Raw genomic sequence first — 18,909 nt, forward strand, 5'->3', positions numbered from 1 at the left:
TTCTAGTTCAGATTTGGGTTAATTACACTAATCTTAGTCTGAATAAGGGGCTATTACACTAGTGCTAGTCTAGGTAAGAGGCTATTGCACAAGTCTTAGTCGAGACCTTGGACTATTACACTAGTTCTAGTTTGGACCTAAGAATTGCACAAGTCTAAGTTTGAACTTGAATATATAACCCCAGTCTGAGTCTGGACCAGTGTGTATTGCACTTGCCCCATCGTCTATTACACTAGCCTTAGTCTTGATCATGGGCTGTAACACTAGTTCTTGATCTTACCTTTAAGGCTTGAACTATTACGCTAGTCCTTGTTCAGACCTTAGATAATAAAAACAAGTCCTAATATTGGACATTTTTTATTACACCAATCCTAGTCTGGATCACGGCTATTACAATAGTCCTAGTCTGGATCAGGGGACTATAACACTAGTCCTAATCTGGACATGGGGGCTATAACACTAGTTCTAAACCAGACCTAGGACTATAACATCAGTCTTAGTCCAGACTTTGAACTTTTACACGAGTCCTACTAGTATTTGGATTTGTGAGATGTTTAGAGTCATTCTCTGTAAGCATCAAAATCATGTGGAAATGACATGTCACAGAATTGGTTCAAAATTTGTAAAAATGTATTAACAATTGAGATACACTAAGAGGCCGGCTTTAGCTGGCCCATAAACAATCATGTATACTAGTTCAGCATAAATGGACGTCACGCTTAACTCCGAAACATCCATGTGAACCAAAATTGTAAAAACGTTCCTGACTTGGGACAGGCTTCCTCATGTCATATAGCTGAAAATCTCGTATTATTTGTTGATTTATTTCTCATACTGTGTAACAAAATCAGATATTAAAGAAGAAAAACATACAATAGAAACACAGCTGAAAACAGAATTCTTAAATTGGATGTATACATCAAAGTGAAACACGGCGTCTAGTGACAAATGTTTCCACACAAAAGAAAACAGATGATTAAATCAATAAGGGGACTTTTGGATGTCACCGATGTCGTTTTTACATATTACTGGGTTTTTAAAAGTTTGCAGTATGTGTTTCCGAGAACAAACTAACCACAATGTCTTGTTTCGAAAAATAAGATACTTAAATCCATCCAAGAGGGGCAACCAATTGATAAATTATAGATAAATGTAGAATGTTGTCAAGTTAAAACATATATGTAAAGAAATACATATTGATTTGAATCTGTTTTTATAAAATATAAAGATGCAGTTACTCATTTCAGTATGTCCATTACTGTTTTCCAATTTCCAAAGATTTTTTTATTGAAGTATCCTTAATGACACCTCCGATGACGATGACTAGCAATAAATCCCAAAATTGAATCTACAAGATTTTATATATTAAGATAAAATAACAACACATTATCAAAGAATGACATGACCGTGAATGTTTATATTGTCAATCAAAAAGCATTTTTTATATGATGTAACTTATATTATAATTTATAGATGTAAGCTAATTCATGTTTGAAATCCATTCTTGTGAAGATGAAGGGACTGCATACACTGTTGGTGGTAAGGAAAGCTTGATATTAACACAATTATTGAAAATTATCACATATTCACTGATTGTACTTTTGTATGATACTTATCTATTTTTGTTTCATTTGATGATTTACTTGTGAGCAATATAAAATTTTATTTACAATCCTAAACCAGTATCTTTACAAAGATGGCAAAATTGGAAGAAAAAGAAACAAAAAAGCATTTTTTATTCAGAACATTACTCCAAGCTGTCGCGGTCTAAGACCACCACTCAATTTTAACTTTATTTATTGCGTGATTGTTAGTTTTTAACGTCACGTTCACTCAGCAATATTGGCTATATCGTTACAGTCAGTTTGTTATGGCTGGAAAGACAGATAGAACCCTTGATATTCAAGTGTATGTCTAAAAATATATCTCTGTCACTACAATCCCCCCTCATAACCTTTAATTGCCAACGAATCTGATTTTTGATTCAAGAACACATATCAATATTAGTTAAGGTTAGTATCGGTTAATATTTAGTTCACAGGACAGTTTTAGTTGGTAATATTAGTTTGCAACTTGGTTTTAAAAAGATTTTCCATCTCTTTTATTTAAAAGACAAAATGATACCAGTTACCAAAAAAAAAAACAAATCGCAACCAGAAGACGAACATATTAACGATTCTGTCTGAAGTAAATATCAATCAGAATGTCGATTCATTTATAGTATAATTATCATGGAGTAAAACGAGACCCGAGATAGTCACACAAAGGATAAGCTTGAAACTCGATATCATTTTATAGAATACAGAAAAGGAAGTGACATAAAATTCATAGGACAAGAAGGGATATCCGTATACGTACTTTGATCAAGATTGAACATAGCAACATTTGAAATACAGGCGGTACAATATAACAAATAATAAGTATTATGAAATAATAACAATAAACGAGCTATTGGTTTATATTTTATTACCATATGTTTGTTTCGAAAATTTATTATACTCGTCGGTTGTGCTCGAAACAAAATTTGAACATTTTGTAGTTAATAAGGAAAGATTAACGCCAAAAGAAACACATGAAATGGAATGTTAAGAAAAAGATTGTCGGATAAACTAATATCTGTTGTCTCAAGGGATAAGTTCCATATGTTGATGTGTTTGATTTCATCGGGCTGAATATAGTATAATTATACATATCCTGACAAAAACATACCTTATTTAATTTTCAGCTTCTGTCTGTCTGGAAAGCTACCTTCTCACAACAAACGACAAGGTACAGAAATCCATGGGTAGAACTGGTTCGACAGATTGCATGTAGGGTAACTAGATTATTTACAATTTCGCAAAATAGAAACAAATCTTTTTAAAATTGTGTCCTTGATTGATTTTTGTACTTAACATCACTGTCAGCACTATTGTCTTTATCTGGTGGTCAGTATTATTGATGGATGAAGCCATAATGCCATGAGAAAACCTTGATATATTATAAAATATATCTGCCACTGTATTTTTTCCAAACTGTTGATTGCTAAATTCAAGAACATCTATTACTCTTCATTAAGGTTATGATCAGTTATGACAAATGTGAATGTTATGAATGTAGTGAGTGCAATATTCAAACAAAATATTACCGAAAAGGAATTGATACAAGACAGAAATCATGTTGATGAAAAAACGTATTTCATGGTCAAGAGTTCAAATTAAAAAATAATTTATTAACCTCATGTATTCTGTTTCAGAGTGTGACCTGTAACTTTGAGGAGACATGTGATTTACAAGTAGTCTGTACCCCTTTTGGAGACTGCGGACAGAGGGCCACGTGTTTACAAATCCCCTTTCCAAGGAACAGAGTATGCCCCGATCCATTTACAAATGCAGGCCCTCCATATACTGTAGAATGTTTTGACGATGGAGGCTGTCGAGAACCTATGGTATGCTGTCATAGTTATGCAAAAAGTTACTGCCATATGCCGCCATTTTCTGGTTCAGGTGGAAATGCCAACCCACCATCAACTCCAGTTGTTGTCCAAGCAGTTACAGAATCAGCTCTTATGAATAATGGCGCCAATGGAGCTTCTGGAAACACAAACAACGTTGCAGGGAATGATGGAAACACAAATGGGAATCCTGTTGGAAACAATGGAGCTGTCGATACTAGGACTGCAAATAGAGGAGGCAGAAGTGTTGTCGTAGCCAGATCCGACTTCTTTGACCCACAGGGCTTCCGACGACAACAGAGAGTCAGTTGGAGAGATTCCTTAGAACGCCGCCGAAGACAACAATTGAACAGTCTCAGTGCATCAATAAGACTGAATGGTGATAGACGATCTGATAATGAAGTTGTAAGGCTTCCTGTGGAATCAGAGGACCGATCAAGATTGCCCATTAGACGGCCTGGAGAACCAGAGGACCGGTCAATTACCAGCATCAGACGCAATCTGAACGGAGGCAGACTTACTGTGGAAATATCTGGTCAACCTGGTAGTAGAGCACCGGTAGTAGATTTAAACGGTGTCAGAATAGCAGGAAATAACGGTAGACCTATTCAGGATGGTGCAAATGGAAACGACGCAAGAATGGATGAAAATGGTGGTGGGCGAAGAAATGGTCCTATGTCAGATGAGCCTCGACAGGATATTCTTAGAAATGATGGAAGACCTGGTGCTCCAGCTAATGGACCAGGCGCACCCGGAGGTTCCGGAAATGGCAATCCTAGTGTCGCACCAGATACAACTGGTAATGATGGTCGTCGAACTCAAAGTGCACAAGGCAGTCAATCTTCAAGAGGACAAACCGACAGAGACCGACCCAGATCACTTATCGGTACAGATGATTCTTTTGTTAGAGTTAATTTGCATGGTGGGCCGACTGAAGCAAGACCTTTCATTAGGAAAGTTGACCTTTTTAATGGTCATGGTTTTTATGGTGCCAGAAGGCGAATTCTTGGCGATATCCAACTTGATGGTCTACCCGGACTTCCTGGGCTTCCAAACCGATTTCCATAAAGGGATTCTCTTGTTTATCGCTTATATGTATTCCATATCTGGTTTATGTAACTTTAAATGTTCTACATGAAAAATAATAAACATTGATAGGTCGTCTGTGTCTTGAAATTAAAAATTATTCAATTTTGTATATTTAAGCATATGCGACCTGATTCATTGTGATAATACAATAATTTTGAAGATAAAAATTCTATATTCATAATATTAAAATTATTGTGCTACTATTGAATGTTCTATCTTATTAGAGCAACAGAATAAAAGAATTGTGAAAATAAATGATTTTTATTGGTAAAGACATATGTTGCTGACTTATATTTTCAAAATAACTGTAGTACGGATGTCGGGATGATCAAAACCTTTCCTTAAAACAATATATTAAGTCATCAGTACTTCTGAATGCTGAACATTGCATCTGTAAGTCATTAATGTGTATCTGTTGATACCATACTGTTCAAGAGTTGGTTGACCAATGTATAATATATAGCTCCGACGTGTTTTGAAAATAATCACTATTACTTGCTAACTGTATAATCTATTTATCAACACTGAAAAGGTTTACCAAATTTTTATCAGGTGAAAATTTTAATAGATTAGATAAAAGAGGCAGAATATACCAATTTGAGAATCATCATTCACAATTCGTAAGGAGACCAGCAAAGTCATGGCGAACACACTTTAAACGACGAAGAGACATACAAAATTTTACAAAACATTACATAAAAACCACGTAACATATCGATAATCAGGAATAATTACAGGTAATGGTTCTCGAATCCTGCTCAACATATTACACTCTTTTCAAACCTTCATACATCATGAACCATCAGTCACTGGAAATAGTAGTTCCCATCCTATTCTTGTATTTATCTGTCACCGAAGACATTTGCAGTAATTTTCATCTGTAGTTTTTATGGCAAGGATAAAATAACCACTAAAATAACAACACTACTTGACGGGAAAGTAGTAAAACAAAAATTAAGAATAACAAAATTAAAAAAAATAATAGTGGATTGAATCTTGTTTTATGGCTAGCCAAACCTTTCGCTTATATGACAATGTTGAAAATATCGCTTAAATGACAACATACCGTGACAGGCATACAGTACAAATAAACGCACGAACACGAACATAAAGAACAGAGAAATGCATAAATGATAATATGATAGTACATCATACCATTTAAACCACAGAATAATAACGGATACCACTTAAGAATTTTATATGTGCGCCACACAAAAGTATCAACGCCACAAAAAGTGACGTATGTTTGTATAGTTTATTTTATCACAGGCAAATTTCTAAATTTCGAATATGAAATATGGATTGAGTTTATAATTAAGCAATTTTATGTATTTTCTAACCATAAAAAGAATATCAAAATTGTGTAATTATTTGTGTTTCTAACCATTTCGGTTTTTCTTCAAAATTAAAACTGTTTATACTTTTGATAACTATTTACACCACTAGGTCGATGCCACTGCTGGTGGACGTTTCGTCCCCGAGGGTATCACCAGCCTAGTAGTTAACACTTCGGTGTTGACATGAATATCAATAATGTGGTCTTTTTTATAAATTTCCTGTTTACAAAACTTTGAATTATTCGTAAAACTAAGGATTTTCTTATCCCAGGCATAGATTACCTTAGCCGTATTTGGCACAACTTTTTGGAATTTTGGATCCTCAATGCTCTTCAACTTTGTACTTGTTTGGCTTTATAAATATTTTGATATGAGCGTCACTGATGAGTCTTATGTAGACGAAACACGCGTCTGGCGTACTAAATTATAATCCTGGTACTTTTGATAACTATTTACACCACTAGGTCGATGCCACTGCTGGTGGACGTTTCGTCCCCGAGGGTATCACCAGCCTAGTAGTCAACACTTCGGTGTTGACATGAATATCAATAATGTGGTCTTTTTTATAGCCGTATTTGGCACAACTTTTTGGAATTTTGGATCCTCATTGCTCTTCAACTTTGTACTTGTTTGGCTTTATTAATATTTTGATATGAGCGTCACTGATGAGTCTTATGTAGATGAAACGCGCGTCTGGCGTACTAAATTATAATCCTTGTACTTTTGATAACTATTTATAAGTATAACAAATATTATGCATACATTTGCTGATTAAATATTTTCACTTTTACATACCTATAGAAAATTCAAAATAGAATCTAATTCACAAACGATAAGACATGGCGCAATTATCCAACTAATCAAAGGAAATGTCATAAATAAAGGCAACAGTAGTATACCGCTGTTCGAGATTCATAAATCGATTGAGAAAAAAACAAATCCGGGTTACAGACTAAAACTGAGGGAAACGCATCAAATAAAAGAGGAGAACTACGACACAACAGAAACACAACATTAAAATGTAACACACACAGAAACGAACTATAAGATAACAAACACATGAGTATTGGTTATGAAGATACAGAAACACGTCACATAACAATGTGAATTCAAACTCGACAAAACAGATAGAATAAATAGTCCAACTTTGTTTCCTAAGTATGCCTATTTTAAGTTTACTAATTCCAAAGAAGAATGTTAAAAAGCCATCCTTTAACCTCACTCTTTATAGACAATACCATTTTAACAGTGCATACATTCTGACGAACTGTATAGATAAAGGATACCACATATACATGTAAGTGTCAGTCCAACAATTCAAAGTCCTTATATGTTAATGTCTAATCAAATGTTTCCAATTTTTAAAGCATCTTTAAATATTTAACCTAAGGTGTACCAACTTTCTATACGCCAATGTTTTACAACTTTTATGAAGGAGCATGCTCAAGTACATTTGGACTAAATATTATCATGCACCAAAAGTTCATTTTGGTTAATTTATTTGATAGGTTTAAAAACAACATCATCAAAAGCACTATGCTCTGTCTGAGTAGGGCAACTGTTACAAATGCGATTGATTGAGTTTTATGCATGACGCCTAGATAGTTCAGTTTATCTCACATCTAGAAAAGAGGGACGAAAGATACCAAAGGGACAGTCAAACTCACAAATCCAAAATAAACTGACAACGCCATGGCTAAAAATGAAAAAGACAAACAGAAAAACAATATGATTTACAATAAGAATCGGTTGAGAACTTTACTGTAATAGAACAATATAAACAAGATTTTGTATGTGTATTCAAGATTTCCTTCGTAGAGAAAACTATTGAAATAGGGTTATCTTAATATGGGTAACTTGGTCCCTTTGAATGTTTTACGAATGTAAACCTACATGGTATATCAGAAATCGACTGTGACAAAACTGCCTTCGAAATATACCACCAATATTTTTCCAATCAAGAAAATGGAAGCTATTGTCGGGAAAATACACAGTCAATTAAGCTTTTGAAAACGGAAAAAAATGTGTACATGACAACATCGCAATCCTTTCATGCAAGTTGTAATTGCAGACAAATGTACCTACTAGTTATTAGACATCCTTTAATGTAACTTAGGCCTTTTCTCAACTAAAAACATTGTCTAATTAAGTGATAAATCATCGTGGTAGTATTAATGAAAGTTCAATAAAAACAATAAAACAAATCTAATCAAATGTTTTGTCTAGATTAGTAATTCTAAGGGTTGTAGACTGATTTCTTTAGAAAACACACACACATATGTCTTTTGTTGTCTAAGTTATGCATTTTTGGATATAAGGGCTTTGTATCTAAATTCAACTGCATGTGTATATATGTCAACTAGTGTTGGCATTTTTTTTATGTATTTTAATTATTGGCAATTTCTATAAAAAAAAAAAACTAACGTGGGTTTTATTTCACGGATTATGTGACTTTTTCAGTTAATTTCATTAGTAAAATTATTAATATTTACCCAATTTGATTATAGCTACAATGACAAAATTCGTAAAAATAAACACATGCGCATGTATCTTTGTCGTTCATATATTTTACATCCAAACTGTTATGGTAATATTCTATTCAAATTAAAAAATATTGTCTTTCACCCTAAGAGCCAATGAAACTTTTCATCAGGAGTATTCACACGGAATATAGGAACGATACAGTTGTCAAATAAGAAAAAAAATGAAATTGATTCACTTATAGGGTCTTTTTTTAAAACCAGTTGTTTGCATTATACAGGTAAATTTCTTCTCGTATGATTTATGAGGGCTTGAATTCACTGTTAACAAATTTTAGAATTTTTTGAAATACTAAGGCTTTTCTACCTCAGGCATAGATTACCTTAGCTGTATTTGGCAAAAATTTTAGGAATTTTGGTCCTCAATGCTCTTCAACTTCGTACTTTATTTGGCCTTTTTAACTTTTTTGGATTCGAGCGTCACTGATATGTCTTTTGTAGACGAAACGCGCGTCTGGCGTATATACTAAATTTAGTCCTGGTATCTATGATGAGTTTATTTACAACCACTGGGTCGATGCCACTGCTGTTGGAGATTTATTTCCCCGAGGGTATCACAAGCCCAGTAGTCAGCACTTTTTGTGCTGACATGAATTATTCATGTCAGTACAAAAAGTGCTGACTACTGGGCTTGATTGAATTGTCATTGATATGGTTATATTTATAAATTTACTGTTTACAAATTTTGGAATTTTTTGAAATACTAAGGCTTTTCTACCTCAGGCATAGATTACCTTAGCTGTATTTGGCAAAACTTTAAGGAATTTTGGTCCTCAATGCTCTTCAACTTCGTACTTTATTTAGCCTTTTAAACTTTTTTGGATTCGAGCGTCACTGATGAGACTTTTGTGGACGCAACGCGCGTCTGGCGTATATACTAAATTTAGTCCTGGTATCTATGATGAGTTTATTGATACTAATCCTCTCTCAAAGTGATTTTATTTGATTGTCACATGATGAAGAAATAACCTATATATCAGCATGATTGAAGTCGGAGCTGGCATGTCCTTAAATGATTATCTTCCTTTGTTAAAGAGAAGCAAAAGATACCAGAAGGACAATAAAACTTATACGTCGAAAATGAACTGACTACGCCATGGCTAAACAAGAATATGTTCCAAGTACACGAATGCCCCATGCGCACTATCATTTTCTATGTTCAGTGCACCGTGAAATTGGAATAAAATCTCTAATTTGGCATTAAAATTAGAAAGATCATATCATAGGGAACATGTTTACTAAGTTTCAATTTGATTGGACTTCAACTTCATCAAAAACTACGAAACCATTACAAATTGCCTCACTTTTTCACCAACTCGACCCACTTTATAAAAAAAAAAAAAAACCCAACCCAAACAGGTTCACCTAATCGCCCCACTTTTTTAAAAATCGCCCCACTTAGTTTTCATTTAAGTGGGGCGAGTTGGCAGACAAGAAAATTAAATATTAATCTATATATTACCGTTTTTCATTAAGTGGGGCGAGTTGGCAGACAAGAAAGGGAAATATTAATCTAGAAATTACTGTTTTTCATAAAGTGGGGCGAGTTGGCAGACAAGAAAATTAAATATTAATCTAGATATTACCGTTTTCATTTAAGGGTGCAATCAACAGTTTTTTTTCTATGACGTCATATTTTGAGGGACCATGTATAAGTGACCCTTAGTGGTGGACTGATTAATAAAGATACCTGTATAAAACTAGATATCACTGGAATCAGAATGTTCTCTAGTTTATAATGGAATAAAAAAAGTGTACTTTTAATAGTATAAAAAAGTTTTATCCAGAGAAACTGGGGAAAACATTGCCTAATTTAAGCTTAAAAAACCTGAAATCAGGTCATGTGCACACCCCTGAAGACATGATACCTGCACATTTTTCATTATCAAAGTTGTATGAATTTCATAGATTTTTACCTGGTCTTTCAAAAAATTCATGCTTCAGTGTACGTTCGCCTGCTCCGAAAAAGAGCTACAGTGGCTGCAAATAAGTTTTGAATTTTCACTGCAAAAAAAAAAAAAACAGACTGTTTACAGTGTTGTCTCCCCTCAAAACATGAATATTTAATCTAATTTTTTAAATTATTTTAATCATCTAACCTGTTTTAATTGAAGTTAATTAACATATCTTTACAACCAAATACAAAAAACATGATACTTTTTCACCAATTATGTTGATAAAAAGGGACTTCCCTCCATGTCTATTTTTAGTTGGGGAATAACCCCTAGTTTTTTATACGAAACTGTTTATAGCACCCTAAGTGGGGCCAGTTGGCAGACAAGAAAATATTAATCTAGATATTACCGTTTTTCATTAAGTGGGGCGAGTTGGCAGGAGTAATATAACGTGATTTAACCCATTTATAACGGGGCCATTTTTTTCAAAGGTGGGTCGAGTTGGTGAAAAAGTGGGGCGATAAGGTGTGGGGCGATTTGCCAGTGGGGCGATTTTTCCTTCTTCCAAAAACTACCTCGACCAAAAACTTGAACCTGAAGCGGGACAGACGAACGGACGGATGAACAGACGCACAGACCAGAAAACATAATGCCCATAAATGGGCCATAAAATGAAAAAAATACCAACAAACTAAAGTACACAAAACTAAACATAGAAAACTGAAGTACACAAAACTAAACATAGAAAAGTAAAGACTGAGAAACACGAACTCGGCCAAAATTGGAGGTGATCTCAGTTGGTTAAAAAAGGTAAGCAGTTCCTGCTCCACATGTGGCACCCGTCGTGTCACGTGTTAGCTAGTACTAACTCAAGTATACGTCATATGAGGTAGGTCACATTTAGAAAAGGGGCCAGGGTTGTAGTTACGACACTAGGGACATATCCATTGTCATCTGTGAAAAAGATAATCCATTACTGTAAACCAACTCATAATGGCAACCGTAAATCTTACAATGGTAAAACTTACGAAGGGTAAAACTTAATGCCCCTTCTGCTACAGTGCGGGCATACAAATCTTAATACAAGGAATACTAAATCAGGATGTTGGTTCTCCCTTTAGAAGATTGTATATATTGTCATTCTAAGCATCTCTTCATCATACTATACTGTATCAGATTTGCTCATTTTTGAGGTTGGTACAGTGACCTCAATATCTTTATTTTTCATAAAATGTCAGCACTGCAATGTTTGTTGTTTTTTTCCTTTTTAATTTTGAAGTTACAATAATCAGATTTCTTTGTGACTTAAGACAGCTTTCATTATCTATTAACCAGAATTAGCCTCTGTGAGTTTCATACTTTTAAATTTTTTTTAGTTCATTTATATGTTTTGGAGATTAGTATGAGGTCGATTTTCACTGAACTAGTACACATGATTATTGAGGGGAAAGCTGAGAACCACCTGTGGGTGTGTGATGTTCTTGATATGTTGAAGTCCCATTGGTGGCTTTCAGCTGTTTTCTGCTCTATGGTCGGGTTGTTGTCTCTTTGACACATTCCCCATTTCTTTTCTCAATCTTATTCTGTACCTTGCTTATGCTGTGTTTTCTTTTCTTTTGTTTGGTTTCCTGGTGAACCTTTAACTAAGTCTTCCACATGATGTAATATTTAATAAAACAATAAACAAGTAACAGATCAACAAGTATATTTCAATGATAACTTATTACTAACAATTACAAAATAAAAAAGGTTTTTACACATGGATTTGTACTTTGTTTTTGTTTCTAGGTACGTAATTCTCTTGTCCTAAATTTTGACATTTTATGTTTGAAGACATATAAAATAGATGTGTATCTTCTCTGGCCAATTTCAAAAAAAAATAGTATATATCCGCTGCTTTTGTACCAATAAAAACATATTTGTGCAAAAAAAACAAACTTTAGGTTTATATCAGGCAGGTATAAATTGACAAAATATTTGTTTTTTTCAAAATAAGAATGGTCCACAAGATAGATGCTGAAGAAAATGAACATCTGTTATTCTTCAATACCTTTTCTTGACAATTTTTTCAAATTGATACCTGCATTAATGCTGGTGCATGTAGTAATGCTAAAAGATATATTAGTGAAAAAAAAGAGCATTTCACAACTCCAATCTGTTAAAAAAAAACATTGTATAAAAGTTCTGTAACAGTGAAATAATTGTGTAAAATAAAAGAACAGTGAAATAATTTAAAACATTTTCATAATATAAAAAGCTAAATTTGTTTCTAGTAAGCCAGAGCTACTCCAGCCAAGACTTATTTCTATTTGCTTACAATCCTGCAAAAAATATGTCAAATAAAATGACATACTATTTTTTATATACATGTGTACATTAACAAATAAAGCTCTAAATACAGAGATATTTTGGATCTGCCTTTCTAAATCAGCAGATGATAAGACTAATTCACATTTCTAATACAACAGCCATACTGCAATGATACTTTATGAATACATCTTCCTAAACAAAAGTAATCAGAAAACTTTACATTTAACTTTTGGAGTACATAGAGCATGGCTGAGAGAAGGGGGCATCATAAAGATGCTTAACAACTGATGTAATATTAGACATAGCTATTAATGCTTTTCTGTAAGTACTAGTTCTGAAATGTGTCTTATCAGATAAGTTCACATAATGTGTAGAAGATAGTGTTTGGGTAAAAAAGGACCACCGAAACCTTACTTCTTGAGGATATAAAAAATGTAACCTAAAGTCGATAAAAAATTATTAATTAAACCATTTCTTATTTTGTAGAAATATGTTCTTCAAATATAAGGGCTTGGTGTATAAAGTAACACATAAGAGATTTCCAGGAACAAACTTTAGACAGAGTTGGACCCTTCAACCAAATTAAATACACACTTCAAGGCTCATATTTTCAGAAATTTAAATTAACCCATAAATTGACTTATCATACTTTACTACATTGTGTACCAATTTTCAAAATGTTAGACTCGTTGATTAACTCAAAAATCTCCAGATGAAGACTAACTAATAAGTTATTGAATGACAAACACCAGGTGATAGTGAAAGAGCTACTATGACTAAAAACCCTTTCCCAAAAATAAATAACAAGGAGGTGATATGTGTACAATGCATTTGATTATTGCTGATAAAATACTATAACAAAAAACATGAACTTAACATTCAATTAAATATGTAAAGATTGTAGATGTAACATGTAAGCAACAGCAATCAGATGGACAATATCTATAAATAATGAATTTTGTGTAACTGCACAGTGTTTAATTTACTGCCATGTTTTTATAGTGTAAACTATAAATCATTCTCAAGAATGATGATCAGTTCCTGAACACACCGTACTCAATGCCTTTGTAATTCAACACATCAAACTGAAATTTTTTTTTTTCAAAATTTTCAATGAAGTTTTCAAGTTTTTCAAATAATATTATAGAATCTATCTAAAACTCATTCAGTGAAATATTTTAACTTTCTGTACTTCTTTACAAAAAGATTTTTTTCAAAAGAATGTATGAAGAACAACGTGCTTTAACAAAAATGTTTACCTTTCAAAATTATTTATTCAGAAGCCATATATTTATGGATTTGATTTTGATTAATACATATTCCTTTAAAATATCCCTGACATGCATCTTTAAACAGATGACCATTTTATGTTGGTTTTTTTAACAAGACAAAAATTAAAGAAATACTTAGCACTACACATCTGATAGACTGCCATTATTTATTTTGATGTTAATCAAACTTATTGCTTGATGATAAAATACAATTAGAATTGATCTTTTAACCAATTAAGTAGTAACATAGTATACATAAAATTCAGTGGGAGTCAACCAGCAAATGTTTTAAAAATCTATTAAAAAAATATTAATACACAATCCCTGTCATATTCATAAATCCATTCTGCAGGCATTCTGACGGGTGAATTTTAACTAGTGCAAAAAATATGTTCCTCAACAAAACTCCAAATAAATATTTTAAATATGACATAATTATAGAAGGCAGTCATCCAAATGAAGTTCTCCCACTAAACAAATATTTTGGTTATAAATTCTCAATAAAATATTTTTTCAGATTTGTTATTAAAGCTTCCTCTTTAAAAACTTCTTCTTTCAGAGGAATATTGCATACCTGAATGATACTAATGATCGCTGACTTCTTATTATTTTGCCAGACTGTCAGACAAATTGGTCAATAATGCTGCAGGTCAGACAATTTTTCCAATTTAGATCATATATTTGAAATCATATTTTGTGCCAAAATGACCACAAAACATCATTTAGCATTGACTAAATACTGACTACAAAAAATTGAATTAAACAAGTTTTCAGGTTAACGGGTAATGCTTTCCCCTTAACACATATATTAATGGTCTGATTGTTGTTTTGGTCAGTAAGATGAAGCATTGCCATTTTGCTTACCAATAAACATAATGCTGAGATTGCTTCCCCTGTCATGGCAATATTGAAGGTGAAAGGAGGGGTCGGTGGGAGGCAAGTTTTTAGCTAAAACACTATTAGCACTATTAGCCAAGATTATTCTATAACTGCTTAATCTGCATTTAGATAAATGAATACTCAAGGCAGCATACACAGGTTTTTAATACACAACTTCTTAATGGGATACTCCTAAGTGGGAGGAGTTAAAACTGCACCCAGATTAATGTATCAAGAAACAAAGGACAAAGGAAGCCAAATGCCACAAGTGGTCACTAATTAACAAGACATGTATATTTGTATTGGAACTGATGAAATTAGACCTCCTGCTAAGAACATGTGATAAACTTCATATCTAACTGATTGACATATGATAATAAATCTGTTTCATCTCAACAGCAAAGAAAATACACATCCTGGGAAAATCCTAAAATAATGACTATTGAGTAATTAAAATCAAATTATGTATAAACATAACTTATATAACATATAAGTACCTATTTATACAAAATTCTCAGAAATGATCCTGAATATGTTTAATTGTCATTTGTTCCATGTTTGCAATGTGTTCTGATTCTTTGTAAATATTTTTTAGGGTAAATTTATTTCTGTTTGATGTGATGCTGTTCTAATCTTATTTTAATTGTCTTTTGTTTATACTGTATCTTTTCTGTGGTAATCTGTTATGTAATAGGGAAATGTGTGTTAACACCTGAGCAAACATCCAACCTCATATCTTCTTGCAAATTCTTTGACCTGACAATTAAACCATCCTGATCTAACTTTCGGCCCTATATTTTAATTTTGCTAATAAATGTGTCAGTGAACAAAATCCTCAAAGTCACACATAATGAGTTCATATTAATTTCATAGTAATTTAAATAATTTAATTACCCCTGATTTCTTTCAGAACACACTGTTTGAACTCATGATATGTAAAATTAAGGATTTAGTGCTCACATTATTATCAACCTAATTTTCCCTGCTATCACCTATCTTGTAAATAAACTCCTGGGAAATACTGTGTAGCAATGCCATTGGTATTCATGTTTGAATTAAACATAAATCATAATTTAATTGCAACTTTTATTTTATATATATACATCACGATTATAATTTGGCCCTTGGGGAAACTACTCAGCTAAAAAATTTAATTTTTTGCTCCATGCCTAAACCAAGAGCCTAGCTATGTGCATACTGAAAAGTAGCAAAGTATAGACCCCTGGCTTGACATCACACCAATCCAATTGGAACGATGGTTCAAAATAAATGCATGAGGCTATCAGGAAGCCTATGAGGCTATCATTCCTAGAGGCTATCATGCCTATGAGGCTATGAGGAAGCCTATAATGAGACAATGAGGAAGCCTGTAAGGAGGCTATGAGGAAGCCTAGTAGTGTTGATGTTGAATTGGTGTTGGAATGAATTTGTATGAAATTTGACAGTTTATCCCCAGAAATTCTTGGGGGATGAGTGAAATTTTTGAAACAACCAGTGATAAAATTTCATAAATGGCCATAACACAGATGGTAACAGCTGAGTGTCCCCAAGGATTTGTGAGGTTAGGGAGGGGGTACCTTCAATAAAGCCATGAAAAAAAAAAAAATAAAAAAATAATAAAAATAATAAATGTTATCACATAATAATACACAATATCAAAATCAATTGTCAAACAAAAACAATATCATCTAGAATCTCTGTAAAAAACATGCGTATGGAATATTTGAAAATGAGCATGCCCTTAAATTCTACCTAACCTACTTTGAGCTGTTTTAATAGATGCTGGCGTTACCCTAATGTATCTGATGTAACTATCTGAAGTCCAGCGCCCTAATGTTTTTATCAAGTGATCTTCTATTTTTGCCTTACCAGCACTTGTAGCTGCCCCAATTCTAAAACTATGACCATTATAATGACTTGAGTTGAAACCACATATATCCAGTACTTTTTTGATACAAGTGATGAAATATTGTCTCTCCAAAGGTTTCTTATCAATGGTTATGAAAAGTGGATCAGTTTGTTTGTAGGAGAAAATTCTTTCCTTATTTGTATATATTCTAACAAAATTGCGTAAGGGCAGATAAGCTGACCTAATTTATGTAGCTGTATATTTATGCCTTTTCTAAAAGGATCTGTTTTTGATTGTTTTAATTTCAAAACTACTAAGTCTGAGTGAAATACAACATCTTTAATACATAAATTAATATGTGGATCAAACTGTGAGGCCTTTGACACTGTAAACTCGCCACATCTCAAAAATCCATAAAATGCGACAATGCATGCAGTTCTTAACATTAAATCAGTAAACTTGGAACAAAAACCTTTTCTCAAACAATTTACAATTTTTTCCAAAATTTCGAAAGTTATTGGTAATCTTATGTGATTTTTTGTTTTTTGCAGTCTTTTTACAGAATTTAAAACATAATCAAGTCTGATTAAAGGTGTATTATGAGCAGATTGTAAGGGATCATTTTGATTACCCTGTACATATTTATACCTAATTCCACATAAATATAATTTAATGGTAGAGTATTGTAAACTCAGAATTTTAAAGCAGTGGGCTATGAAATAAATTAAAATATCCTCAGAAATAGGAGGTAAATTAGAAAATTGAAAACCATTCAATAACATAAAAGTCTCAAATTTTCTGAACCCAGTATCATAAACAGTTCTTGTAGTATTAGCAATAGCACTGTTCCAAAGTTCATTCACTGCTTGATTTAGGACCACATTACATCTGAGCTGCTTGGGCACTTCATTGGATGTTGTGCTGCACTGGGAGCTAGTTTGCGGAATCTGTCTATCTGTAAACGAGATAGAGCATCACTTATATCATTCTGATATCCTGGAACATGTTTGGCACTAAAATGAAAGTTGTATTTACAAGCACACCATGTAAGTTTCCTCATTAATTTCATTATTTGTAAACACTTTGAACGGCCCTTTTTTACTATAGCCACTGTAGCTTCATTGTCACACCAGAAAAGAATGCGTTTTGTTGTCCACTGTGAGCCCCACAGTATTGCGGATACTACAATGGGGTATAATTCAAGAAAAGCCATTGAAAATGTTTTGTCAGGATAAGCAATGTTTGATGGCCATGATGAATAAAACCATTCTCCCTTGAAATATCCACCAAATCCTTTTGTTGATGAGGCATCAGTAAAAAGTTCCATATCATAACTTGAGTAAAATTGTCTACTGTAAAACATGTTCACACCATTCCAGCTGCTCAGAAAAAGTAACCAAAATTCTAGGTCAACACGGCATTCCTTATCTAATTTAACATAATGATGCAAATCATTGACAGTAGTGGACAGCCCTATGAGGTATGAAACAAAGGATCTACCAGGTAAAATGACACGTGAAGCAAAGTTTAAGTGACCCAAAAGCTGCAACAATTCCCTTTTTGTACAAGATTTTTTCCTGCATAATTTGTTGATGAATTCACAAATGCGATCAACTTTATTAAGAGGTAGTCGAGCTTCCATTTTTTCAGAATCTAGAATAATACCCAAATATTCTAAACATTTTACAGGACCTATTGTCTTATGTTTTGCTATAGGAATGTTCAGTTTTTTGAAAATCATCATCATTATAGCCATAGTCCTCTCACCATCAGCATCTGGTGGATCTATGGTTAGGAAATCATCCAATAAATGCAAAATGCTATTAACTTTGTAATTGTTTTCTGCAATATGACACAAAGCTTGGGATAAATGGTCAAAAATTTGGATGCCTGAACGACATCCAAAAGTTAAACGGACATAAAAATAATACATTTTTTCCCATTTTATGCAGAAAAGAGGCCACTGACTTGGTACAATTGGACAATTTTTGAACGCGTCGGATATGTCGAACTTGCAAAGCCAGGAATTTCTTCCAAATTTCAAAATAACATCAATGGCGTCATCTATTCTAACATAAGACATTGAGCAATCCTGTTTGTCAATAAGATCATTAATACTTAGATGTTTATCATCATTATGTGGTGAAGATAAGTCCAATATTAAACGCTTTTTACCAGAATATTTCCCTTCTGCAATACCAATTGGGCTTACCCTATAATTTTGAAAAGGGGGATCCTTAAAAGGCCCATACAAGAAACCTTTAAAAACTTCTTTCTCTATCAAATCAGAAACCACATCTGGTTGT

The 18,909-nt window shown here is 33.1% G+C and overlaps 1 protein-coding gene across 1 annotated transcript; it reads left to right on the forward strand.

Annotated features, from left to right (window-relative positions):
- The first annotated feature begins 1,419 nt into the window (after positions 1-1,419).
- LOC143063094 (uncharacterized) lies at positions 1,420-4,794 on the forward strand. The gene is made up of 3 exons (XM_076235053.1): positions 1,420-1,539; positions 2,726-2,815; positions 3,236-4,794. Exons 1-3 carry the CDS (start codon positions 1,513-1,515, stop codon positions 4,499-4,501), a joined length of 1,383 nt encoding a protein of 460 aa, XP_076091168.1. The 5' UTR covers positions 1,420-1,512; the 3' UTR covers positions 4,502-4,794.
- The last annotated feature ends 14,115 nt before the right edge of the window (positions 4,795-18,909 follow it).

The sequence above is a fragment of the Mytilus galloprovincialis genome, chromosome 2 (genome assembly GCF_965363235.1).
Source record: "Mytilus galloprovincialis chromosome 2, xbMytGall1.hap1.1, whole genome shotgun sequence".
Lineage (NCBI taxonomy): Eukaryota > Metazoa > Mollusca > Bivalvia > Mytilida > Mytilidae > Mytilus > Mytilus galloprovincialis.

Coding starts and splice junctions, on each gene's coding strand:
- LOC143063094 (XM_076235053.1), top strand. CDS start 1,513: ATGAAGGGACTGCATACACTGTTGGTG. Junction 1,540..2,725: donor GACTGCATACACTGTTGGTG/GTAAGGAAAGCT, acceptor TTTAATTTTCAG/CTTCTGTCTGTCTGGAAAGC. Junction 2,816..3,235: donor TTCGACAGATTGCATGTAGG/GTAACTAGATTA, acceptor ATTCTGTTTCAG/AGTGTGACCTGTAACTTTGA.